General features: G+C 40.3%; 5 protein-coding genes across 6 annotated transcripts; 3 read left to right on the forward strand and 2 right to left on the reverse strand.

Annotated features, from left to right (window-relative positions):
* Nucleotides 1-436: 436 nt before the first annotated feature.
* On the forward strand, nucleotides 437-2,089 carry LOC120949169 (fibrinogen-like protein 1). The gene is made up of 3 exons (XM_040366249.2): nucleotides 437-1,104; nucleotides 1,192-1,806; nucleotides 1,866-2,089. Exons 1-3 carry the CDS (start codon nucleotides 452-454, stop codon nucleotides 2,002-2,004), a joined length of 1,407 nt encoding a protein of 468 aa, XP_040222183.2. The 5' UTR covers nucleotides 437-451; the 3' UTR covers nucleotides 2,005-2,089.
* An 8,824-nt stretch (nucleotides 2,090-10,913) lies between these two features.
* Nucleotides 10,914-11,980, forward strand: LOC120949643 (ficolin-1-like). Its single transcript, XM_040367068.2, has 2 exons — nucleotides 10,914-11,699; nucleotides 11,778-11,980. The coding sequence occupies exons 1-2, from the start codon at nucleotides 10,942-10,944 to the stop codon at nucleotides 11,902-11,904; spliced, it is 885 nt and encodes a 294-aa protein (XP_040223002.2). The 5' UTR covers nucleotides 10,914-10,941; the 3' UTR covers nucleotides 11,905-11,980.
* Nucleotides 11,981-12,259: 279 nt separating this feature from the next.
* On the reverse strand, nucleotides 12,260-13,336 carry LOC120949696 (angiopoietin-related protein 6-like). The gene is made up of 2 exons (XM_040367138.2): nucleotides 12,538-13,336; nucleotides 12,260-12,472 (listed from the first exon to the last, which is right to left on the reverse strand). Exons 1-2 carry the CDS (start codon nucleotides 13,257-13,259, stop codon nucleotides 12,340-12,342), a joined length of 855 nt encoding a protein of 284 aa, XP_040223072.2. The 5' UTR covers nucleotides 13,260-13,336; the 3' UTR covers nucleotides 12,260-12,339.
* A 2,219-nt stretch (nucleotides 13,337-15,555) lies between these two features.
* LOC120951946 (pancreatic triacylglycerol lipase-like) lies at nucleotides 15,556-17,894 on the forward strand. Its single transcript, XM_040370970.2, has 4 exons — nucleotides 15,556-15,739; nucleotides 15,816-16,393; nucleotides 16,479-16,659; nucleotides 16,829-17,894. The coding sequence occupies exons 1-4, from the start codon at nucleotides 15,618-15,620 to the stop codon at nucleotides 16,911-16,913; spliced, it is 966 nt and encodes a 321-aa protein (XP_040226904.2). The 5' UTR covers nucleotides 15,556-15,617; the 3' UTR covers nucleotides 16,914-17,894.
* A 68-nt stretch (nucleotides 17,895-17,962) lies between these two features.
* Nucleotides 17,963-26,079, reverse strand: LOC120951944 (neuropeptides capa receptor-like). 2 transcript variants are annotated; one of them, XM_040370968.2, is made up of 7 exons: nucleotides 24,735-26,076; nucleotides 19,826-19,968; nucleotides 19,603-19,700; nucleotides 19,368-19,486; nucleotides 19,086-19,195; nucleotides 18,908-18,990; nucleotides 17,963-18,510 (listed from the first exon to the last, which is right to left on the reverse strand). In XM_040370968.2, exons 1-7 carry the CDS (start codon nucleotides 25,323-25,325, stop codon nucleotides 18,365-18,367), a joined length of 1,290 nt encoding a protein of 429 aa, XP_040226902.2. In that variant the 5' UTR covers nucleotides 25,326-26,076; the 3' UTR covers nucleotides 17,963-18,364. The 2 variants fall into 2 exon arrangements, with proteins under 2 accessions (XP_040226902.2, XP_040226903.1); XM_040370969.2 differs by having other exon boundaries at nucleotides 18,423-18,510; nucleotides 18,891-18,990; nucleotides 24,735-26,079.
* Between the last annotated feature and the right edge of the window lie 1,066 nt (nucleotides 26,080-27,145).

Consider the following 27,145-nt stretch of genomic DNA (forward strand, 5'->3'; position numbering starts at 1 on the left):
ATAGAGGAAATTTGCATATTTTGGGAAGAAATGGGCCAATTCCTGTGCCTTTAACGGTCAGCTGGTCCACTTGTGTAGCGGCGCGCTAATGAACACAACTGGACGCTGGTGTTGGGGACACATCATGGGGCATAGGAAGATGTGAATAGATGAACCAGTAGGTTGCGGAAAGTTTGAGCTGTACGTGTAGCGGCATTCGCCAAAGATTTTGGCAAAGAATATTAGCTAGCATACGTTTTCTTCCCGCGTGCCTATTCCTGTCCGATCTCGCTATCGTAATAAATTATCAGCTGGATGTGCTAGCTGCGTGGAGCCGATAAACCCTCGGGATTTGTCTGGTCAAGTAGACCTGTTTGTGGTGGTATGTTCGGAAGATGTTTCGTAAGTAACGGTACCAGCTGATCGCAGAAAGGGACGTTGAACTGCCAAAATTTGCTATAAATTGAGCCTGATGGTGGTCAGACTGTATCAGTTCCGTCTGGAGTCTTGTTTGGCAGAGTCGCAGTGCAGCATGAGAAAGTTCTTACTAGTTTTAACGCTGGCGCTGGCGCTAGCTAGTGCCGAAACGACCGAGGACAAGGAAGATGCGGTTCCGGAAGAGATCGTCGAGGAGATCAAGGCGAGCGACGAAATCCCTGAAAATGATGGTGGTCTGCGCAACTTCGAATACTACAATACCGTTCACGGACCACATCGAGGTAACTCCCACGGTGATTACCGTCCACCAAACTTCGCTCCGTCCAATATCGGTTACGGAGGTGGTGGCTACGACGGCGGTTACGGCGGCGGCTATGGAGGCTCGTACCCCAACCCTCCTCCACAACCATCAGAGTCAGAGTACGACTTCCCAAAACCGAACCCTCCGCCGAGTTGCAACTGCAAGGATATCGTCGACCAAATCGACGATCTGGATGAGAAGATCATCAAGTCGCTGCTAGATTTGGAAATTAAGGCCGATGGCATCCAGAGAGACGTTGGAGACATCCACAAAGAGACGGAATCGGTTGCATTCGTGTCATCCCAAACACAGCTGATCGCAAATGCTGTCGACAATCAGCTAAATATCGTTCGCCAGAATCTTACCATCATTAAGTCTGATGTCGAGTAAGTATTTCAAATTACAAATTTTCCACAGTTCCCATGGTAAATAAGTCGTTTAATAACCTTGCCATTTTATTATGCCATCGCCAGGGAATTGACTCAGTTCCAGCAAAACATCCCTGATAGAACTTATCTGACCGAGGCTCTGTTCGGACTGAAGTGCAGCTATGCACGCAAGAGCAAGCCGCTGGATGACAGGATCTACTCTTCTTGTGAGGATCCTAACATCAAGAAAACGGGCACCTACTGGATTAAGGCCAACTTCTACAAGCCGGTAAAAGTGATCTGCATGCTGGACTATGGCGGCCGATGGATGGTCATTCAGAACCGTTTCGATGGTAGCGTTGACTTCTACCGTCCATGGAGGGAGTACAAGTATGGATTCGGAAACAACGACGGTGGAGAGTACTGGCTTGGACTGGATCGTATTTACCAGTTCACCAAGAACGGTGGAGCCCAGCTTATGATTATGTTGGAGGACTTTGAGAAGAACGTTACCTACGCCCAGTATGATCAGTTCTCAATCTCCGATGAGAACGATCAGTACAGGATCCTGAAGCTGAAGGGCTTCCTCGGCGGTGCTGGCAACTCGTTTGAGGCAGAGGGCATGCGCTTCTCCACCTTCGACTACGACAATGACAAGTTCGATCAGAACTGTGCTGCCCACACCCACGGTGCCTGGTGGTACAAATCTTGCGGGGACAGGTACGTATAGCGTGAAAAGATACAAAAAACATGCTTACACATTTTTCCCCCATTCACAGCAACCTCAACGGTCTGTACCTGAACGGACCTACGCTAGAGAAGACCGGTATCTACTGGAATTCGTTCCGCGGATACAACTACAGTTTGAAGAAGACCCGAATGATGCTCCGACAAATTGGTGGTGGAACGGGCTACTGAACGCGACAAACTTGACTTTTTTAGCTATAGTGAATAACAAGCAAACACAAATCGTTCAATAAAGTTTGACACGTTTTTGGACAAATGTGCGAGTTTTTATTTTATTTTACACGTTTTTATTGAAGTCGCTTACTTTTGGCTTTGAAAATGCAACGCTCATAAAATCGCCGTGTTATGCGAGCATTATTCTCACCAAACTCTCTCAAATGCACTTTGCGCTCTAGATTGCGCTCTTCCCTGTTTCTATTCGTTGCTAAGGTGAATTTTGCCTTCTTTCTCTATTGCAGTTTATCTTTGTCTCTCCACATTGGATGTGGTGCAGTCTACTTGAAATGATCCAAGTAAAACCATGTTCAGAAACCCATAAATGTTACCACATGGTACAATGTCTGATGATGTGTAGTACACGAAACAAAAATTAAAAACACGTTTAAATGCACTAAAATCAAAAATAAATTTGCCTTAAGAAACAGGTATTTAATTTTTATCTTTATTTATTTCTTTTATTTTTAAAAACGAGCTGATAGACAGTATAAGCTACAGCACTGAGAATTTCCAAATGAATGTCAACGATATATCATACGCTCTCTCTCTTGTTAGCCTGCTCACGATAGAGCACGTCGGTGAGACATGGCCCGGTCCAAAACAATTCTCCAGGATGCTCGGTCCCTGGCTGCAGCCTCCCATCCATGTAGGCACCTGATCTCCGACAGGTCTCGCTTCACCTGGTCCAGCCATCGAGCCGCCATGTCATACGCATCAGCTTCAATCAGTCACGCGTCATCTTTATCTGGAAACCGAAAAAAATGAACATTTATCGGACTGTGAGACTTGTGAGAGGAAACTTATTAATAATGTGCATACTAATTCTTCGACAAAAATTAGTTTGGTGCACATTTGATTTTTATTATTTTTGTAAAATAGAAAGGACTATTTACTTTTTACTATTACTTTTTTGAGCATTTTAATTAAAATCACCTTAAATCTTGCTACGTCTCACTACCAAAGCAAATCACAATTTTATGTAGTTACTCCTTTGCAAAAGCAATCCAAGCTATCAATTAATTACTTTTCAGTAGCCCAGTTAACCAAGCAATAACAATAAGCAAGCGGCAAAAACATGTGAAATGTTACAATGCTTCAAGAAATTAAAAGAAAGGGTAAAATCAGAGGGGCGGTTCCGTTGAACAGTCATCAACTCGAACGACTCAATAACATGCCCGTCATGGGTTCAAGCCCACAATGGACTGTGGCCGTAGCAAGGATTGACTATCCGGCTGCGTGGCAATGAAGTAATTCTTGAAAGCCTGTACAGTTCGGCATGTCCGCGTTGTGGGCGTTATGCCAAATAGAAGAAGGTAAAATCAAATAACTCAGATATGAATCTTATCTAGCTTAGTTTCAAGACAGAAACGGCAGTGAATAAAACAGTAAATATAAACCGAATGATGGCGTGCAACTCGTAGCCAGTCTCGTAGTACAGTCGTCAACTCGTACGACTTAACAACATGCCCGTTTTGGGTTCAATCCCCAAATGGACCGTGCCGCCATACGTAGGACTGACTATCCTGCTATGGGGGGAAATCAATCAGTCACTGAAAGCCAAGCCCAACAAAAGCAACAAAAGCGTCGTAAAATATAGGATTAAATAACGTCAACTCATTATCAACCAACCTGCACAGCTTGTCAATCTGCTTTTTATTTAGAATTTAGAATACAATTACTTACAAACCGTTTAAAGATACAAACGTACTAGCATGAAGATAGCATCTAATCATTAATATAGATAATCTTAACTTAAAATTAATTTTTAATTGATACTAATATCTGAGCTAGTGGGCCAATAACTTCTGAATGACAGAGCAATTTATCAACAATTATTTTGCATTACATATTACTTTTTATACACATTTGAAGCGTTAATATTTAAGTTTGTGAACAAAATAACCTACAATAGTATCTTATTACACGCGTGCTAGTGTGGCTGAAGCTGGTATTCTCCCAAGCAAATTGAAAACTGTTTTTAAATAGTTGACCAAGCGCAGCGTGATTTATTTCACTCAATTTGTCCACCGAACAAATCGGTACTCTTATATCTGCGATACACTTTACTACATGTTCTCCCGTGAACACGTTTGTTCTAGCAGTAAAGATCTTACAGCAACGAATGACTGCTCACGCGCTCCTTCTATCCCAACATAGTCCATGGAAATAGTTCATTCATAAAACCACGCAACAGTGATCGTACCTGCCATCCCTCGACGAAGTCTGAAGTCAAAGAGCAAAGCAAAATCCTCCCATTCCTTTGGACCGTTGGTTCCGGCGCAAAGAATGATATATTTGTTTCTGGCGGGATTCGTTTCCGTCACAAGTGGACACAATTCAATAAACCAGGGCTTAGGAGGAAAGAATTGAGTAATCTTGTAGGACGTATTCTGTATCGTTCTGGCTCTGTTTGTTATTTATGTTCTTCTTTTCAAGACTCTGTAGCTTCGATGCTTGATAATGATGAGCCAGGTAGCTTCCGAATTGAGGAGGGCATAATACCAAACCGGGATATGTTCTGATGTATATTTCGTCTCACGGATCTTCCATCAAGCTACGGAACTTGTAGAAGATGATCAATGTCAATGCAATGAGAGCAGCTTCTCAAGATAATCGCAGAATAGTCGGCAACAAAGTACAAACCATGGAAGCTCAAGATACTGCGGTTGAAATTAATCATGATGTATGAGCCTGCAATGATGATGCTGTTGTTGCTTCTTCTGTTGTAGTCTGATCCTCTACGTCTGATTGTGTCACTGTCCCTATGGGCCACCGGTTTGATTTACTTTTTCATTCACCTTACGGGAGCAAGTGTAGTGACAAATCACCTCCTGCCCGGGGTTGGCGGCTGACGGTTGACAGGCCAATCGAGTGGAATGTGGTCCACAGCGGCCGAAAGTGAATGATTCAATTTTTGTCGTTTTTTTATATTTTGGACAGGTTTAATCCAAACAAGATCCATATTGTATGTTGTGTATTTTGTTTTGACACACGGTGGCTATAAAGGATGAATGTCTCGCTGGATGGTTTGGGCTCACGGACTTTGCACCTGAACCGATAATCGTTTGTAGAAAAACACTGCAGAGACTGTAAAGTGTAAGGTGTATAAGGTGTAAACAAGTAAATATTTGCAAACTTTTATTAAATCATACTTATTCTCTTAGTAAAATAATCATTTGAAAATTTAACTACATATTGAGACCGAAAAACTATAAAGCGTAATGTTTTTACAAATAATGGTTTAGACTTAGGGTAATATAAATTCGAAATATATAACATATTTACAAACGAATAAAATGTAAAATTTCAATGGCGTATAAAATAAACAGCATTTTTTCATAAACAGCAGGAACACTTGATTGCGTATAATAAAGTATAATTAAGACAAAAAACTACTGTTTTTTATTTGAATTTTATTTTTTTAAGCTATGTTTGGGTCAAATGTTATCTCACAGGTTAATTACATTGGAACCATGTACTTTAATCATGGTAAATAAATTTAAATTGTTTAAATAACCTCTTCTTAGTGATACGGTCAACTAGGCCATTTCTATGAAAAACAAAAAGTAAATAAAAAAACTAAGAAACAATCACGCCTTTTATTTGTTCGTCATTTCTTGTTTGTTTATAGGGTAATTTTCCAATTGTTGCATACCATCCAATTATTGCTCACTGCGTATAAATTGTTATTTTTTATTTATTTTTTAATTCAGGAGGAACGGTCCAAAGAGGCCGTATTGCTTAGTTGTTGTTTATTCAAATAATTATAAAATTTTGATTAAAGCTAGCCTTTTTCTTCAGCATTGAGCATTTTGCCACATGTTCTACTATTTTATATTAAAAAAAGTACTTTTTCGATTTTTTAAACACAAATGAAAATATTTCGGCTGATTTCGATCAAAACGAAGTGATTTCTTGGCAAAACTGCTAAGAACTGTGACTCATAAAATAAGGTTTATTTCGCCCTGTCAACCACTTAAACTTTATATTTTGTGTCTTTTAGTCGATGCAGGAGCCCAGTGACTGGGACCTACTTCATGGACGGCACTGCAGTTAATCGACAGAATCATGCCAAAGACCTGGGCGTTCTGCTTGACTCTAGTTTGAACTTTAAACAGCATATCGATGACGTTGTAGCCAGAGGAAATCAATTACTTGGCGTGGTTATCCGGACAACTAATGAATTCCGCAACCCCATGTGCATCAAAGCTGTGTACAACTGTATCGTTCGTTCGGTTCTGGAATATTCGTGCGTAGTCTGGAGCCCAACTACCGCTTCTTCAATTGCTCGACTTGAGGCGATTCAACGTAAGCTCACGAGATATGCCCTACGCCTACTTCCCTGGCAGGATCGCAATAATCTTCCTCCGTATGCTGCGCGGTGCCGTCTTCTAGGCCTTGAACCTCTTTCGGTTAGAAGACGCAATGCACAGTGTTCTTTCATCGCTGGATTGCTAAATGGCTCTATCGACTCATCGCCTTTGTTGCATCGAGTCGATATCTATGCACCATCCCGAACACTTAGGTCTAGAGAAACTCTACGGCTCGCTCAACCCCGTTCCAGTGCTGGTCGGTCAGACCCTATGTTCCGCATGTCGGCTGTCTTCAACACTGTCTCGGATTGCTTCGACTTCGACATCTCAACTCAGTGCTTCAAGGAACGTCTCCGGCTTTTGCCGTGGCCGCAGTGAATTGCGATGCAAATCTTGTTTTTGCTATGTTTTTTTTTATTGAACTGTTACATCTTAATTAGGCCATACGGCCCGTTGAAGATTAATAAATAATAATAATAATATTTTGATTGATATTAAAAAAAAATATTGTTAATTCTCTGGATAGTCTGGTAATGCAGTCGTCAACTCGTTCGACATAACAACATTCCCGTCATATGGGTTCAAGCCCTGAATAGACCGTGCCCCTATATGTAGGGCTGGCTATCCTGTTTTGTTAAAAAAATACACTTATATTTATCCACTGTTTAATAATAATGGAACAAAGAGAGTGCTTCGATCCTATTTATTGCACACTCAAAAGCCTCCTTTTTTCATTGTGCCATTATTTTGACAGTATTTTGTTTACCATTTTCGCGCAGCAGCTGCAATTTCGCTACTTAGTTTACGGAATTCCGGCTATTATCCTAAACACTATTCGATAGAAAAACATCCAGTTTAGGGCTCTTTTCTGTCTATTTCAGTGTACAGTCAGAATTCAATAGTTGAACGCATTTTAGTTAGCATGCATTTTCTCCTTCTTTTGGGTTCAACAACCGTTGTCGGTCAAGGCATGAATGTACCATATGTGGGGTTGGCTTTCAGTGACTTTTGAATTACCCTCCACAGCAGGATAGTCAGTCCAATGTATGGCGGCACGATCTATTTGGTGCTTGAACCCATGATGGGCATGTTGTTAAGTCGTTCGAGTTGACGACTGCACCATGGGACCGGCATGCTTTTTAGTGTAAACAAAAGTGTTGGCAAACATTTTGACACAAACAAACTCTTTTGATCACTCTCAACTCTCTCTCATCACTTACAAACGCTAACAATCAGGAAACTAGCCTCTTAGCTGTGGTCTTCTTGAGCTATACATAATTTCGTCCTAATGTCGGACACTGATCTTGTTATATTTTAGAATTCCACTGTATTCTATATTTTCTTGATGTTTTCAACTTCTTTAAGTACAACACTATGAACAAACGTTGTAAAAATGCTCGAAATTGCATCCTGACCACTGCATGCACCCCAACTAACACCTCAATGCATGCTGTGATGAAACGATTGAAGCTGCTTCATATAACTCTCATAACTTTCCCACGCTTTTTGATCAAATGTTCTGGATGACTCGACGTCTGTCTGATATAGATAGACCAAAGATTTCAGTTGTCTTTAGTGACCGAACACTTTTTCACTTTCACTCTGTTTCAGCAAAACACTGTATAGCTAGAATATTGTGACTTTTTCCATTTGGAGATCTGGAAACATATGTAGTACGTTGGCTTTTCCCCTAAGTGTGCAACAATTGGCAAATTACCCTATTATGATTAACTGCGAGTTTGCTTTAAAAGTAATGACACGTCTGAGATACTTCGTTTTTTAGTCACTTTTTTCTAGCTTAAAAAAATATGTGATACACGTTTTGTGCTTTTACAGCAATTTGTAATTTGTTTGTGATGGCAAAGTTAAAAACTTATTAAATAACTTTTACGTATTGATGTTGGCAAGAAACCCAGCAAGAAAACAAACATCAATCCTTTGACCACACATGTGTATAAAGCTAGAACCGACTTTAAGATAAAAAAGCCATTGAAATCTATTCTAAGCACAACGATCTTATGACAATTGTTTTCCAATTGTTATTTCTTCTTTTTCATTTATTTAAGTCATTTTTCTTCTTTTTTTACAATACAAACAGACAAGGTTTATTCTCGGTGATACTTCTCAGAAAAAATCTTGCTAACGATCAGTTGATTAATTGTTTTTTGATCGTTTAGGTTGGCCCGACTTTTGCTCTCACCAATCGAACACTTTTTAGTCATGTGTGATGACTGATGTTCCAAAAACGTGTAAATATGATAATAGATGTATTAATGTTGTTTATAGACCCATCCTTTTCTGTTATGTTTTAATGGTTCTCTTGCATTTTGGTTTTTATTACGTATGTTTACATAGTAGATTTACATATTTACGTATATTTACACGTATTTCAATTTCTCATTGAATGATCGACGTTTTTTGCCTTTACAGTTTTTTACTCTGGAGGTATGGTCTGATAAGGCCGTATTGCTACCTATACAGTATTTATAAGTTTCAACTGTCTACATAGAGCAGAAGCCTCCAAAAATTTCAATTCGCGGGTCGCATTGCTTTGCAAAAATCGTTGAGAAACATTTTTAAGTTTCCCTTTGCTAATGGGAACTCGTTATGCGCAAAATTCATTATGCTGGAGATTCTTTTCTATATAATTTGTAAGAAAAGTGAAATAAATTTCCAAGTCAAGAAATGTGCAGGTATATAGGGATTATATGTATCACAACCGTACGGACCACCTCCAAGTAGTAGGGCAGCATTGCCTTTAGAGTAAAATTCAAAAAAAAATCATATATAACTTAGCTTTAATCATAGAACGTTTATGAACCATCTTGCCTAATATATTTAGTGCCTTAAACTACCAAATTCAGACCCAAATCCAGACATCCGTACAGGTAAAGTACGGAAAGGTGAACGCATTTTTGTAATCGTCCAAAGCTTCACCTATCTCGAATCAAAGGTCAGCACCGACAACAAGAATTGCATGCAAGGATGCTAGCTGCCAACTGATCATTCTATAGCGTGACAAAACAGTTAACCTCTGAAGAAAATGTCACGATGGACGAATCTGAGACTATATCGTACCTTTACATATATTTAGTAGCAGTGCTCACATACGCTTCTGAATCATGCACTATCCAATTTGGAAATATTCTTGGTCGCGTTTAATACGCAGACACTAAGAAAGTTTTTTGGCTCCCTATGTGTAGAAGGATAATTGTAGAGCCGATAAAACGACGAGCTATACGAGATATACGGCGATCTCACTGTCATGCCGCATATCAAGTTCCGGCTCCATGCATATGATATCAAGCAGGTCATGTTATACGCATGGATCCGGACGACCCAGCCAGTAGAGTCCTTTTAAGCCATCCATATGGACAGAGAGGGAGAGTGGTAGGTTTTTGAGATGGCGCCGAGGCGCTCAAGTGCCGAGGTGCCCGCCATTAAGGCCAGGATAACCGATTGGCTGACAAAAGCGCGAGACCGTTAGCAGTTTCGGACACTCCTGCAACAGACTAGGGCCGCAAGGCGATTGTAGTGCTGGATAAGGTAAGTATGTAAATTATCAACTTAAATCAATATTTACAAATTTTTTATGATTATAATTCCCTCGCAATGTATCTAACATGTTTCTTCGATAGAGATTGTGTAAATTAAATATTTTAATGCGTTAATGTTATTACCTCGCTGAGTTGAGATATTAGTGAAACATTTCATGTCTTCCGTAGTGAAATATTTCCTATACCTGTGAAATATTTCATGAGCTTTTTGCAAGCTCAAATCAAAGCATTACCTTTGTTATACTGTTATACTTATAAATATTATACTGCTTACAAAAAATCAACAAATTTGTCATGTATTTAATACTATAACACTAGACACGTTAGACCGAAGTATTTGAAATCATTAAATTATGCAAATGACTAATCCTGCTTAAAGTATGTCTATTAAAACAATCTGTTTTTTGTATGCTTTTGCGATGCAATTTAAGATCGCGGGAAACACTTTCGATTCGTTACGTTGAAGAAATTCGGAATTACGGACTTTGATCGCAAGACTGCGGCACACTTCATATATCTATCAAACCGCTAGCATCAGGATGTTTGGTCTCGAGAATGTTTGTCCCAGTCATGCAATCGTAATCACGGGTATCGACGTTTTCTATCATCGTGTCGTAGACATGGCATTCACTCACGACGAATCGAGAAAATATTACCCGATCTTGAGTTGAATCGCCAAACCCTGTATCATCCCTTGTTAATGTTGTACTGCCGATAGAACATTTTTACTAACACAACTCTATGGCCATGTTCTGCACCCATAATAACACTATAACGTTTACGTGGTTGGTTGGTGTTGACTATTACATTCCAGGCTGTTTTGCTAAATTGAATGCAGACGCCAGTGGATATTCTCAATTTTGCAAATTCGAAATTTTATTCTATTTACACATTTAGGTTAGGGCAATGCTGTACCACTTTTTACCTTTTCAGCTGTGCAAACAACTAGACGGGCGAGTTTGTCTGCAACATTCGTGGTACAGAAACGATCGGTTCAGTACACACTCACAAGGCATTACAGAATGTGGTTGACCGCTGCGCTGCTACTATTGGCTACCATCCATGGAGGGATCGCAGCCACGTGCGATTTTCCTCAGTCGCTGTGTTTTGATTCAGAGCCCGCGTTAAAAAATCTTGACCTGTTGGAAGCAGCCATCAAAGGAATTGGTACTTCGCCTTCTTCCTCCACCAAACCGGATGATTTGATCACATTGATCAATCAAATAACCAGCAAGTTGCAGGAATCCGAAGATTTTGCGCCCAGCAGCTACAAATCCTGTTCCGATGTGCCACCCAATTCTCCGTCAGGAGTATATAAGCTAAGGGGCGAGTTTGGCAGCTCGCAGAAAGCATATTGTAACATGAGCTATGCTGGTGGTGGCTGGTTGGTGTTTCAGAATCGGTTCAACGGCTCTACCGATTTTTATCGTAATTGGAATGACTATCAGAACGGCTTCGGTGATTTGGAGACTGGTGAGTTCTGGTGGGGTCTAAACAATCTGTACCGTGCGACAAACTTGGCACCACACGAGCTCGCCATTATTCTGGAGGATTTCACCGGAAATAAAACTGTAGCAAGGTACAGCGCATTCCAGATAGGCGACGAATCTGAACTATATCGCCTAAATGTACTGGGAACGTACAACGGAACGGCGGGCGACTCCTTGCGACGGCACCAAGATATGCCATTCACTACCATCGATAATGACAATGACGAATACACGTTAAACTGTGCCGTACAGTTTACCGGTGCATGGTGGTACAGGAGTTGCGCTGACAGGTAAGTGTTGATAATCCGATTTTGAGTTTTAATATAACTTTTTGTGATTTTTTTTTTAAATATTTTTCTGCCTTTCAGCAACCTTAATGGTCAGTATCTTGGTGGTGCTACTAGTCTATACGGTAAGGGTATGATATGGACCACCTTTGGAGGGATGAGTTACTCACACAAAATTTCACAAATGATGATTCGTCGATTGGCGTAAGCTGTTTGGTGAAAAAAGTCATTTGAAAAATAATAAAATAATTATATTCTATCAAATAGACTACCATTTATCTCATTCGTCCCCTTTTTTACATTTGTTTAAATATTTTTTAGTTTAAAAACATAATATCTATAGTACTGAATACCGTTTATTGAGTATAAATAAAATAATGAACTATAGTTATCACAAACAATGACTATATAAAATCAATTGATTCATTTTTTCCCAAATCATTGTTACTTAGTTTGGGTGTGTTAGTGTGTTAGTTTGGGTGGTATGGGGAGGAGGGGGGGAATTAGACCTTAAAATTTAAAAATCAATAGCATATTAAACACCGAACTAGATTTAAAGTAAAATAACTCATATACACCTCGTTTATAATTCGGACTATTTCCTCTGTTTTATTGCTATCGATTGCATTTGTTTCATTGCAACTTATGCCCTCTTTTTGCGAATAAGCATTATAGAACTCTTAAGCGATTGAAAACTTCCTTTAAAAGATGTCCACACCATCGATGTCCTTGCAATTGTCGTTGCAGTTGGACCATTATAAAATCCGTTAAGATTGCTGCAATAGAGATAGACACATTATTAAAAAGCTGCCAGTTTGTATCTTCCAGGCATGTTACGAACCTGTCACCACATGCACCGAACCACCATCCTCCTTTCCACGAGTTAGCACAATTTGAGAGTGAAGAATCAGTATCTCGATCGAAGGTAGAGAATGTCTGATTAGCGGAGCTTGACATCGAGTTTCCAACACCACTACTGTATTCAAGCGCCACTAATCTAAATCCGTCAGAGGCGGGGCCAACCTTGAAGTTTGTGTATCGAACCGACGCCGTGGCACCATCAAACGCGTCCATCAGGATGATCAATTCGTACTGTGCCAGCGAGGTTATCCGATTAAGACGTGTCAGGCCGATCCAAAACTCCTGGTCGGGATGCCCGAAACCATTTTGATACTCGTTAAAGCTGCGCGTAAAGTTAGTTCGACCACTCGTTCGACGCTGTATCACAGTCCAGCCACCACCCAGCAGTTCCGTCTGACAGAAGTAATGGGTCGGCACGTCATTTCCGTCCCGCACACGGTACAATCCCGGGGGCCCGGTGACATCATCGCAGGATTGATATATCGTAGCCAATTGCAACAGGTTTTGAAGGCTGGTTTTAACCTCTAGCAATGGATCATTTGCGACCGTTTGATTCGATATCGATTTGGTAAGGTAGGCAATTGCGTCCGCAATACCTGAATACCCGGCACACGTTTGACGCGGTTCACTGAGCAACGAAAATGATCCCTCACACAGTCGAGTACTGAATGCTACGAGTAAAAGCGACAGGATCAACGTCATCTTGGTACAGTATCCCTTGATCGACTAACTAACCGGTGCTGCTAAAAGCAGTGAGGCTGCAATCAAGAACATAACCCAGAAACGAGCGATAAGATTCCACGCTGTTGCTCTGAATGTGTGCAAAAAAAAAAACAAAATTTAGGGTGGGATCGTTTTGAACATATGGCATATGTTTGAACAATTTGAATGTACTAAAAACAACTTACAAAATCGCTAACTAGATCATTTCAGCAATACCACCCACCACAGTTACACGATCGTGATACCAACAAGGCTAAATTATGCAATTAGTTGATATTGTTTATGCAAATTCGATCACTTAATCTTAACTTATGCGGATAAAAAATGTTGACGTTTAAATATAACGGAATACTGTTATTGCACCCTGCCAAATTTTAGGTTGAACTCAGGCATTTAATTAAATTTGAATAATTTAGATGAACTTCATTATATGTTATTTGTTCAAACTTACATACATTAACTTTACAAACAACTCAATTCATCAAATCTACAAATTACTCTTTTATAATAACTTCAATAATACTCTTTTATAATCCCAACAAGGCAGACTGTCAACCGGTTAGTCTCGAACCTCAAAACATCTGTTTATTATGGTGCGACTGTACTGCACCTGTATATTTCGGATAATTTTGTACATCTTTTAAAAATATTCTTTACTTTTTTATTTAACGCTACGACTGTGGTTAGTCTCGCCTGCTTTGTCATCCTAGGGGTTTGGCTGTTTTCGAATCATTCATATCTTACCAAGTCTCATGAAATTCTTTAAGCCCTCGAATTCAACGTTCCGACGTTTTTCATACACTGTATTTTTTTATTTATTTGGAAGTTATCAAGGAAGATTGAATGATATGTAAAGTTCCATTCAAAAACAAAAGTACCGTATTTTATCATGCATATCAACCCCCTTTCAGATCGAAAATGACCGCAATCCTATTCCTGCGGTTGTTATATACGGGTACTAACTTTTGGATTACATCAGAGACATTGCATTAGATTACATACTAAGAATGTTTAGTGCTTGGGTATGCACAAAGCTAATGTTGGAAAAAGTAAGAAGTGCTGCCAAGAAAATGCATAGACAAAAAGGAAAAAGTTAAAAACTAAAGCTTCAAAAGAATACAAAGGCAAACTTCAATTTCCACGGCCTTCCGTTTGCTTGTTCTAAAAGCATAAAAAACGCATATTAAATTTTATAAATTAAATTGCTAACATGGACAAACCTGTTTCAGTTGATTTTAAATTTTGTAAAAATAATATTTAATATTAGTATTGGGCCGGTCTGATGGTACAGTCGTCAACTCGTACGACTTAACAATATGCCCGTCATGGGTTCAAGCCCCGAATGGACCCATACGTAGGACTGACTATCCTGCTATGGTAATAAATAAGTCACTGAAAGCCAAGCCCATTAATGGTAGAGACAGGCCTTGATGGAGAAATGCCTTGAAGGATAGCCACATTTTGACATTTAATTGAAAACTAGGAAAAAATAACTCATATTGAAATGTTTTTAATCAGTTGATCCTCCATTCAGATCAATCATCTGAAAATTCCGTTTTGGCATACTTTCAGTAGGTTTTAGCAAAGCCTGAGCAAGTAAGGTTCACCAGGCATTTGTAATCACTAATTCCAGATGCTGCACGGTCTGATACTGTTTCCCATCTTCATACCCTTATCGAAGTAACATAGAGAAACGGCTGGCATAGTATTGATTTCCATTCTATTCAGGTAATCCTTAGTTTTCTCACTAATATGTACCGAAGCGTTATCAATATTAACTGATTGTTGTTGAACATGATCAAGTAAGGTTTCAAATTAATTCTGATTCAAGATAACCTGAAACAAACTGTATTTTGTTTGGGGAGATGTTTAGGGAGTAGAACAATCAATATGAAATTGTTAGTGGAGCGTATTACGGATGTGTTTTTATTGTATTAATGAAGCTTATTCAAAAAGTCAATGTTGAAGTTTCAAGTGAATGCTAATTTATTTTTGGGGTTATCTATATCGTTGCTATGTTTCATCGACGTTTTACGGTTAGCAATTTAGCTCAAATCAAACTTTCAATGTGAGTAAGTAGTGGTTGTTTTCATGGACAATTGCGATCGATGATGTGGAAAGAGGCGAATGAGCTAGACCTCAAAGTCTCTATAAAAATAAGTAAACGAAACGAAACGATGATGTGGACAATTTGTCTATCAATCAGCAGCATTTTCATTGAAAAGCGCACCGCTATTTAGAAACACGCAAAACATCTTATTATACTGTTGCTAGCACTGCTTGGTCGATGCTGTAGCATTTGTGCTGTGACATTGTCACGAAGAAGCAGCTAACGTAATGGCTTCGCTCCGTATCGTCGGATGTGTTGTTGTGCTTCTATTTGCTCTTGCCATCGATACGTCGGCAGTATCGAGTTTCACAAAAGAGCTGAATGAAGTCAAACTATACTTCTTCTCACCGTGGAAAGTATTCTTTTAAGATGCGGGTTTCCGATGACTAACGTGGTTTGTGTTTCTATCCTTGTGCCTTATACAGAACGCTGAAGCAAGAGATGGATGTGGAATCGTTCGTGACGCCACCGCAACTGGACCTACGTCGACAGCTGAAGGTTCTAATCCATGGCTGGAACGCCGATCGCCACCACGTATCGATACTTCCGATACGTACAGCATACTTGGTGCAGGATGCTCACAACTTACTGGTGGCCGATTGGTCTCCCGTTTCCGTACTGCACTATCCGACCGCTCGTGACCTGGTACTGCCGGTGGGGAACCATCTAGGTAGCATACTAGCACGCTTCATGAAACGGTTAGGCATCGAGCCTAGCCAGGTGCATGTTATCGGGCACAGTCTCGGTGCGCATATCGCTGGCAACGTGGGACGGTACTTGGGCGGAAAGGTACACCGAGTGACGGCACTGGATCCGGCCGGGCCACTGTTTGCTCTAGATTCGAAAGATGCCGTCGGACCAGACACTGCTCAGTTCGTTGACGTGATCCATACCGACGGGATGACGCTGGGCGAGAATATTGTTCGCGGACATGCCGACTTTTTCCCGAACGGTGGCACTCCCCCACAGCCCGGTTGCGAAACGCTCGACGTTTTCACACTGCGTACAGTATCCCGCACATCCGGCACTCGTTATTTAGTGCACAGGAGCGGGTTCAAACCTTCCTAACGTTTCGTTCGTCCACACAGATAGCTGCAGTCACGCGCGGTCCACCGGATTCTTTGCGGAATCAATTCCGCTACCGAACAGCTTCGTAGCGTGCGCATGCAGCCGGGATGAAATTTCGAGACAGGCCGATATCTGTTTGCCGGACGTTCGTGACACATCCTCGCGTGAGTGTGTTGCGATGGGAGAAGCACTTGAGCTCAGGTAAGTGTGGGGAAAAGAAAACATGATCAAATGTAATTTTTATCTTCCAGCACATAAGCGCATAAAACGCAATAAAACAAATGGCAAATGGTAGCAAATATAGAAGCACTCATTTTCATGCTGCCTAAAAGTGGGTTTTCATTATTTTTTTGTTTTGTTTTTCCAACAGTGCCCGTGGAACATTTTTCACTCGCACATCGCGTGTGCCTCCGTTTGGACTGGGCAATCACACGATGAGTGCGTCCAGCATCTAACAGAACAGTGACGCTAGTGACACGTGTCTTCAATACGTTCGAGTGGCCGATTTCATAGAAGCATCATGTAACCAGAGACACGCACTCACATAAACTCACATAAACACACGTGCAAAGAACCATCTCGTGTTTGTACACTGAACGCCGTAAACGTTGAACCACCGGTGCTTTGGATAATGCTTGGAATAGAAACACATTAGCTTCACCCGAGCTCATCATGTAGCTAATGGAGGTATTATATGCTTGTCAGGTTATTTTCATACCTTAACAAGACATAATGTTGTCAATTTGACTCATCAATGAACCCTCGCATGGTTTACAATTTTTGTCTACCGCTTTCGTTGTTGTCGCGGAACAAACGTTTTTCATACTTTTTATTTAAAAAAAACAGTAAGAGCCCTGTGAGTTGCACACTTTTTGTGTGCTACAAAGTGCTTTATTGAGAAAAGTTTAAAAAAAGTATACAAAAAATTTATTATTATTATCACTAACAAATTAATGTTTACAAATGTAACATTTTGACGAACCATCTGAACACGTGTTGTATTCCAGCCCAGCTCAATTTGAATTTCCTGTCTCATTTTTTCAACGCTACTTCAGATCTTACTAAGAGGTCCACGCGTAATGCCGTTTCTCTATGTCAATTGTTTTACAAGTCGCGCATCCCTTTGCTTTGTTCGTGAACAAAACAGATTTTGGCTCAAAAGGCACCGGATAGATAGAAAGCCCAAACGGCAGTCAAACAATTTCATTGCCTTGAGAACAATCATCTTACCAGTCAACCAGTTGAGTAGCAACACTGAAAGCAATATTCTATTCCCGGAATTTTGTGTACTTCGCTATGAAATGGTTTGTATGTGTGTGTGTGTGTCTGTGTGTATATTTCAAAGTGTGTCTGTAGCAGTGATCCGGAAGTACCATTATGATAAGAAAAATAAAGCAGTAAGTTAACTTTACCTTACAATCGAGCCGTCACTACAACCATGTTTGGCTATTGTCTTGTCCTTTATTTCATTTCGGATCATTTTCCTTTCAAGTTCATCGGGTTTTCATGTTTCAGTAAAAAGTATAGCACACACTCTGTTTATTCCCATCGATATCATCGTTCACATAGAAAGCAACACAGTGCTGTTTGCTAAGACATTTCCTCCCAATAATAGGTGACATTCCGCCTAACTGTTCAGTGTAGTTTTGTGATGCACAAATATTGTTGTTCCTCTTGGGAGCGATGTACATAATACTGTCACATGCATGCAAACACATTCTCAGTACAGAGAGTACACACTTTGTTGAATTATTTCGTCTCGTAAAATGCTTATCTTGATAAAAAATATGCTAATCTGCTAAAATATACCACTTCCCTTCCCTCCTAAGTTTGGAAACCGATATGAATTTGTCCGTCCCTAGCTAGGTCTTTACATCATTTGAAGTTTTTGCGGCAGTTCGAAGAATCAGGGCAGGTTCATAACCGGTGCGTCGGCATAATCCTTCCACAGTATCGTTTCTGCTGTACGGTTCGTGGTGGTAGTGGTTGTGGTAGACAACATCGGAGTGCTAGTACGTCTCAGGGCTAAGTTGCCGTATGCTCGCAACAGTTCTATAAGATGAATTAGAAACGCACAATTATAGTAGTACATCTACTTTCCAACCCCTCACGCTTTACAATGGCACGCAGTTTGGAACGATCGACTCATAAACTACTTAGTAAAAGCTTTTGTTAACACACTGATTGCTTATTGCGGCTCGGTAATTGGCTGGCACAAGCATGCAATCATCATGTGGTGATGCATTTTATAGCGTTAAGCTCTATATGTAATCTATAATTTACAAATGGTTATCCTTAGACGTGCTGTAAACAGCGTCTTTTCTAGGTATTCCCTTTCAAAGTTCATATTACGACTACACAAAAGCCATGCACAATAGCATCAAACGGCAATAAATTAGCTAACACGAGCAACAGGGAATGAAAATGCGTACCCTTTGCTACATAATACCTGATTGAGTACCGCAACCGCTGTTCGGTTCCTGGTTCACCCGGCTCTTGCGATGTCGGCGGAACATTTCTATCACAGCTTTCCTGGTGAGATAAAAGTAGAACGTAGTGAGAGTAAATGTATATTAATACCATGCATAAGCTCCAACCCACCAAGTTGACGTTCCAGCGTAACATACCTAAAGTTTTGTCCACTAATACAATAAAGAATAAAGTTGATGCCAAAGTTGGTGATGAAAAAGAGATAGCAATAGTACTGCACCAGTATGGTGAGATACGAATGGCCCGTCTGTGGAAGAGGAAACAAAACATCGTCGCAAAGACACGAACGCAAGGACATTGCCGTACCAGATTTTTCTCAATTAATAACTGTCGCACAAGGCACGTATGAGTCGGCACAAATTACCAACAAAGAATCTTCTGGTACTGTGTGTGGGCTTCTTTGGAACGGCCCTACTCACCTCCACGAATGCACGGACGCGCATGACGTAGCTCGGCAGATTGAGACAAACAAACACCGAGGACACGATGAGCAGCATTTTGGTGACCTTCATCTGAGAGTGCAGCATCCGGTTCTCTCCTGCGGTCCGGTATAGCAAACGGTCATATCGTAATGAAAGAGTAAAAAGTGCAAACAAGGGTATGTTAATGAAGAACTGTACCGTAGAAGCGGGCGAACGTTCCTATCTTTCATACTCATGCTAGATCGCCTCAGAATGCCATTGCGGCCGTTGGGATGGGTCGAAAAGTATTGGAAGCTCAGCTGTCGCCGGATTTCTAAATTCGATGGTTTCCTGTTCATGGAAGGGAAACGAAACACGAAACACGTATGTATAAGACCGACAGTATGTAAACTGAAAATGCTACGGCTTCCGAACCATTTGCTGGGAGGTGGTGGGAAAGAAAGCACATTCGTTACCTTTTCGGCAGGGTCATGTTACGGCGCAGTCCGGCAAAGCGCCACACGGTGAAGCTGGTGACCGAGTTGAGGACGACAATTATGGTGAACGGTACGACAAAAACGATCACCGTATCGATGTAGTTGAAAATTTCCATTTGTGACTGGTAGAAAACGTGAGCAATGTAAACAATAATTAACTAATTATGCAGTTGATAGGAGTGTGAGTTGCTAAATGAGCAATGAATTTGAAATGTTCATATGTATTGTGTTGTGTTCATTTTGATTAGGGATAGAAGTAATTATATACACACTGCACATTGTACTGCCGTGATAAATGGATCACATGGTGGTTTAAATTTATTGGGTTCGGAAGATAAACATAATATTTACAACAGGTTTACTATTAGCCATAGGTTTCAGCCATTTCCATATATTAAGTTTAGATTTCAGTTTAAATAAACGATTGAAGTCCGGCTAAAAATATAGATATAAATAACAATTACGTTCAGACGACACGATTTTATGCCTTGACATCATTAAGAAGTGATAAAAAAATGGTTTGATCTTACCACACTTACGCGACACGAACTTTTCTCGGATGTAAATGGACCTATTGTAATGTTTATTCAACCAGTGATTCGCCGAGTAGGGCTTCCCGAGCCACTTTTCAATGTATATACCATTATTCGCCATCTACATGAGGGTTTTCAACAGCTGTCAATTGTGGCATTTTCATAAAAGTAAAAATTTAGTTCTTCCCCATGTTTTTCAACAAATAACTGTTAAACTAAGTCCAGCTTGTGGAACATTAGAAAGTGACTTGGACGACCCTGTAATAAGGTGTAAATTACTGTTAGTTTGCTCGATGGATCCGTCACAAAGTACTTTTTTTTAACAAAGGCAAAATCGAGTTAAACTATTCTTTGGAAATTTAAAAAAAAACAAACAATATTTTCATCATCTGTAAATTCCTTAGTATTTTAATAAACACTAGCTTTACGGGTGTCTCTCATGTAGCAGCCTTCAATTTGACGGATGGATAAAAATACCTATTTTGATTGGTTAAAATCATGAAAAAAATTGTTTTAGTTAAATTTTGCACCGTTTAACAAGTTTTGGTTTCCATAGAAATACGTCTGCACAATGCTAATTTATTGTAATAGTCGTTATTGTTTAACCGGACACTTGAACCGATATCTTTTCGATGCCACATTTTGACCGATGTCGGCGGAAGTTTCAAAAAACACGAGGAATAAGTTTATTAACAATTCCGTTTGAGGCCACATTAGCTATATCATTTTAAAGACTTTTATGTTAATGGGTGATATATAGTTCTTATTCATTCCTACATTTACTTTTGTAGAAAAAAATATTACAACTAAACTTGTAATGATTATCACTTTGCCTCTATCTTCGTCAATATAAATCGGAAATCACTGTGCTAAGGTAATACCAATATAGTTAGTGATTACAATCGTGAACGAAAAGCTTCTATGAAAATTAAAATCATTGTTTTTTTGTACGCATTATAATTTTAACACTATGTTTACAGAACCCGTCAATTTTACGGAATTTAAACCTTGAACTGAAATGTCCGTGAAGTGAAAAACTGTCAAACTCAATCCAGCTTGAGTCATGTTGAAAATCATGCTGTAGAAATTAAAAATTATTACGATGAAAATGAAATGTCATATCGATGTGCAACAACATTTTGCACGCGGTGAATAACAACGTTTACGTTCGAAGCTGTTATGGAAAACCCTGTATATAGGTTAAACTTTAACTCTCTATTTTATTCTTCTCCAAAATCTTCTCTTCTTCTTTTTTGGTTCAACAACCGTTGTCGGTCAAGGCCTGCCTGTACCACTTATGGGCTTGGCTTTCAGTGACTAAATGATTTCCCCCCCATAGCAGGATAGTCAGTCCTACTTATGGCGGCACGGTCCATTTGGGAATTGAACCCATGACGGGCATGTTGTTAAGTCGTACGAGTTGATGACTTAGTATTCTAAAAAAAACCAACTTTAAATGCCCTCTTCATTTAATTCCTTTCACAGAACATGTCTACTACGATGGATAGGTTATTTCAGTTAGAATATATACCATCGATATACGGTTAATGTACCAAAATTGGACAGGCTAGTGCAGCAGTTTCACTTAAACTGCTGATACACTTACAATTTTTTTTTGTGTCATTATTTTGAACGATAAACTATCGTATTATGTTGTGATATTTTTTATTTGCCGATTTAAATGTATCTTTTAGAAATATTCGACAAAAACAGGTACACTGCCGAGTAATGGTATAGTTACCCTACTGCATTTCGACATAAATACATCATGAACATATTTCATTTTTTTAGTTTCATTCTTGTTTCCTGAAAAAGTAACAATTTTATAATTAATACTACACATCAAACCATTATGCCAGACAGCTGGAACGTATTTTGACCTTCGGTCTACCAACAAATTGGTCTCCAAAGCAATGAATGATTTATTGCCCTTTTAAAATCCATTCCTCCAGTGTACAGGACATGAAAAAATATGTGCGTGTACTTCAGAAAATTGGACCGATCTCGTTTGCCGAGAGTTAAGTACGCGTTGCTACAGAAACGAAAAACTGAAAATCTGCTTCCACTCGCTAGTGGTTTCCGCTCGATGATAAACCACTCAAAACTGCTATCCGGTTCCCAATACAGAGGAGGAATGTCTCCTACGCATCTTCGCACTGTGTAGCTCGCCACTTCCGCCTCAAGTGCCGGCAACGCCGGTACACGAGGTAGATTATCCAATTATAATCAGTTTTCCAACGCATAATACGAGAAGACCAGGTTTTAAATCATATTTGCGAATTGTGCGTCCATTTCCAACCCGTGGCAAAGTATCTGTGTTGTTTTTTTTACAAATGCGTACGCTTTCTTGTCGTACTTGCTGGTGCAAAAGGTCTGAAATGATGAGTCAAAAGGCGAAAGTTTTTACCAAAGGAACATGAAGTGGGTTTTCTGCCATGAAAAATTTTCTTCGGTATTTTTTTTTTTCATCCAATCTTTTATTAAGGATCCATTTCAGGTGCCGTGAAAAGGATTTTTTTAAATTTACCTTAAAAAAGCAGATGGTTTTATGCGTAGGGTTATACCCTGTTTTGATGGGATGGAAATAAAGAGCGATAATGAGCGCATACTGTGACCTGTTTGGAATCTGTTTTATGTCATTGAATCCTGCTGAACAATGCATTCCAAATATTTACAACATATTTGCGAAATGTTGTGTTGTTGTTTAGAGGCCAAACAAAAAACCATCTCAAAATAAGATAATCAAGATAAGTTAAATCGATAGTACAAATCTGTAACTTTAATGACTACATTTATCACATTATAGATTGATTACTACATTTTTTACATATTTAAAATAAATGTGATAAACAGCCAATAATTCAACTTTCATAAATTAAACATGTATGTACACCGACACTGGTCGAGTGTCTGGAGATTAAACCATACGCCCAGTGACTTAGTAGTAGAAAGCCAAAAACAAACAATTATTTTAATAAGTTTTTATGGTTTGTGTCGGTTTTTTTGGTTGGCTGTAAAATAAGAGGCTTATTAAAACAAGCCAATCCCGTGCAGCAATGTAAATGTAGAACTTGTTTCTTTCACTTCGTCTTACTACTGCTACCGATACTGCCCATGGGTTCAGAAAGTCAGTGGTGATGTTTCTGTTTGTCTTTCATATTCACAGATCACAGCGAGCGGCTCGTATTCGACCGGGCAGCCGGCCGACACAGAGTGTTGAGCGAGGAACTCTCGCGACATGATCTAATATTCTGCAAAAGCGGCTTTGTGTGTTTGTGTGTGTCGGGGTTGAATTTTGTGTTTGCCGGTGGCACAGAAAAACAAGTTTCCGTGTCGCATTTGTGATGATTAAAATAATATGCTTCAAGGCAAGATTTCGTGCGACATAGGTACTAGAACGCGTGGAGGTAAATTCAATTCTCGTCGACGTATTTCCCATTGCAAGCTATGGCAATGTTCGTTACGTATCAAGCTTTAAATTTCAATTACAGCAGAATTAAAGTGCTTCATGGGCATCAACTGTTTTGTGAAACATGAATCTATTACGAAATTAAATGGTTGTAGCTGTTAACTCTTTTGTTAGGATTTAACAGACAATACTTTATCGATTCTATGCTGGATACCAATCGGCAACCCATTAACGGGAGCATTATATAGTTTTTTTTTGTTAATAAACGGTAACAACCAGATGCTTGGCTAGGGAATATAGCCCCTGCAGGGCAGCCTCTGTTTCGAGATCCACCAGACCCGATCAAACTTTAATTGTCATTTAATTCTGTTAACAACGCAAGCTCAAACGGATGGCAAATAAATTGCATTAAACATTCATCTGCCCCATGCGATGCTCGCTTTACGCCGGACACAAACGGGCTCTATCGAATGAATGGACACCACACTCAATCGCCCTTCGGTCACATTATCTTTCTGGGGCGGTTGTCAGTTGTTCCGGTCACACTTGTTAATCCGCTGACTGACGAGCGTTGAGCTTTTACCGACGTTGGAAAACTGTCCTTCTTATGGGCGGATTTTCAACGTCTTCTTGCCGGCGACAAAATTGATACCGCAAAGCTACCCAGCAACGCTCGAGCAAAAAAAAAGATTAATGTTTATTCAATAGCTTAATGCTTACGGGTCCATTTATAGAGCACACAAAGCAATGCTGCTCTGGTGTGTTGGGTTGCGCGCTGCTGCTTGAGCTGGTTACAATTCTGAGCCATTTGTTACCGTCCCGGAAATGTCATGTAAGGTGGCAGATTGAAAATTTTACAATTTCAACGGCAGAATCGAAATATTGGAAGACGTTTTTGCCGTTGCTTGTCTTTTTTCATCATCCCCTCTTTTTTCTTGTTACATACCGTGTACTCCTTTCGCATATCGCAGATGGTGACATTGCTGCGCTCGGAGTACTGGGTGCCGGCGTAGAAGATGTACGGCACGCTGTGTACACTGCCGACCATCGTGAGACAGGCGATGATAGTTTTCGCCCGCCGGACCGTACACCAGCTCTGGCGCTTGAGCGGATACCGCACGACGATGAACCGCTCGAACGTGAAGGCCACCACGTACCAGACGGACAGGAAGCTGCTCACCCCGCTCGTGTACGTAAACAGCTGGCAGTACGGTTCGCGCGTGTAGATGTGTACCTGGAAGAAGCTAAGCCAGGTGACAAACAATCCGACCAGGTAGCACGTGTCGCTGATGCCCAGCGCGGCCAGATAGTACGAGGAGGACAGCTTCTTCAGCTTCGTGTTGAAGAATACCAGCACGGACAGAATGTTACCGATGCTGCCGACCACCACCAGCAGCGGCATATAGTAGAAGTTGAGAAAGTTGCCAATCAGTTCCATCACCACCTCCGTTTCGGTCAGATTCAGCGCACCACCGTCCGCCTCCATAGCGACACGGGCATCCGCCAGCGGAGGCTGCACGGTGCTTGCGTTTAGCATGGTTATGGTCGCGCCACGCGTAACCGTCACTTGCCGGGAAAGTCCTGCTCAAACACACACGCACACACGCACACCGGACGGGGAGTGTACTAGTATCACCTGCATTCCGGATCCGATCAATCGAACCGCACTGTCTGCTTGGTACGGCCACAAGCACGATCGCGCACTGTCGCCTGTGAGGATGATAATGATCAGTTCCACCTCCACCGCGCAACCGTTTAGCATGATCACATGCCCACTCACGAACGGGCGTGTTTGCTGCCAAATTCGAGCCCGGGTTATCAGCAACTGAAGCGCACCATCCTATCCGAATGTGTTAAATGGATAATAGATTCACGCTTGTTCGGTAGCGGCCCCATCACTTGGCCAAGGCAAGCCAGCGAGCGATGAACACTGGAACAGTGGAAGGGAGGATTGGCACGATATGTGCGCAGAGTCTGCGGTCATCCCTTCTACCGGATTTTCCTTAACATAGTTCATCCGAAGCTCATGCGCATTTCATAGTCCCGAAGCATGGCAGCAGAAACGATTCATTCTGATAAAGAATCTTCCACATGGATCAAGCTGATGACAGACAATGCTTCGCCAGTGAAAGATGAGCACGTACGTTCTATCCACGAGTACAAATATTTCCATTTGTGTGGAACGAGTGCATTTTAAAGATAGAAAGACAGACAAGCTTACTGAACGAGCCGCTTTCCAGTTTGAAATACTTTGATTCAATTATGTTTCATTATATGGCTACACTCGACGCTGTTGTGTAATGCGCTAAGGATGTCGTTTTATGCTCGTTTCGTTCTTTTTAAAGCAAAACACTTTCTCGAACGTATATCTATATCTGTCTGTATGTTTGCAGCGCAAGATATCTATCATTGCGCTAGAGTATTTGCTGTCAAAAGAATTTATAATAAATGAATGCTAGCAGTGGGCAGAAACCCTTCCCAAAATAAACAGATTCTTTCCACCGCATTTCACTTACTTGGGCAAATGTTTCACGTTATTGAAGTCTTGTTTTTTATGTTAGGCTTAACAAAAAAGCTTTTGACCAAACTCAATCTCGTTACAAATGAAACGAAAAACGCACAACTTTCTAAACAACTTGTTTGAAAAATACCTGTCTTCCCATGATAACTGCTATCACGTGGAGTTATTTTTAGCAATTCATTTTTGCCACATCTGCATCACCGCCATCGTACCATCAGTCAATCCGATTACATTTATGGTTCAGACGTCCAATGCACCCCTGGTTTTTATATTTTTCAACCCAGCAGTAGGGTTTTTTCAACAATCCCGCGTTACAGACGTCAAGCCGAACGACATAAAAACATACACGAGATGAACTCAAATCTAGTATGGACCGAGGCTCACATACGCTGGAGTGACTTTGAAGCTATAGATAAATCGATTCGAAAACTCAGCCCGTTAATGGATAAGGCTGACCATAACCAACCACGATTGTTGTGCTAAATAAGAAGAAGAACATTATGATTTTATATCCTCACTAGCTACTGCTGCAACATTATCAGGCGTACATGTTGTACAAGTGTTTAATATTTATGGTTCACTTTTGTAATAGAATTAATAAACATAAAATATTGATAAATTATTGGTGAAATTTGAAAAAAAATGGTTAAATTGGCAGCATTTTGAAAACTCCTGGCGTAAACGATAGGATTTTTATAGTCTGCAGTGCTATTTATACAATGCTACATTCACTATTTTGTCAGCAAAAGTAAACATTTAAGATGATAGAATAGTATAACAATTCGTAGCTATGTGAGTAATGATATCTTTTCATATCAAACATGCTTCAAAAGTTA

The sequence above is a fragment of the Anopheles coluzzii genome, chromosome 2, assembly GCF_943734685.1.
Source record: "Anopheles coluzzii chromosome 2, AcolN3, whole genome shotgun sequence".
Taxonomy (NCBI): Eukaryota; Metazoa; Arthropoda; class Insecta; order Diptera; family Culicidae; genus Anopheles; species Anopheles coluzzii.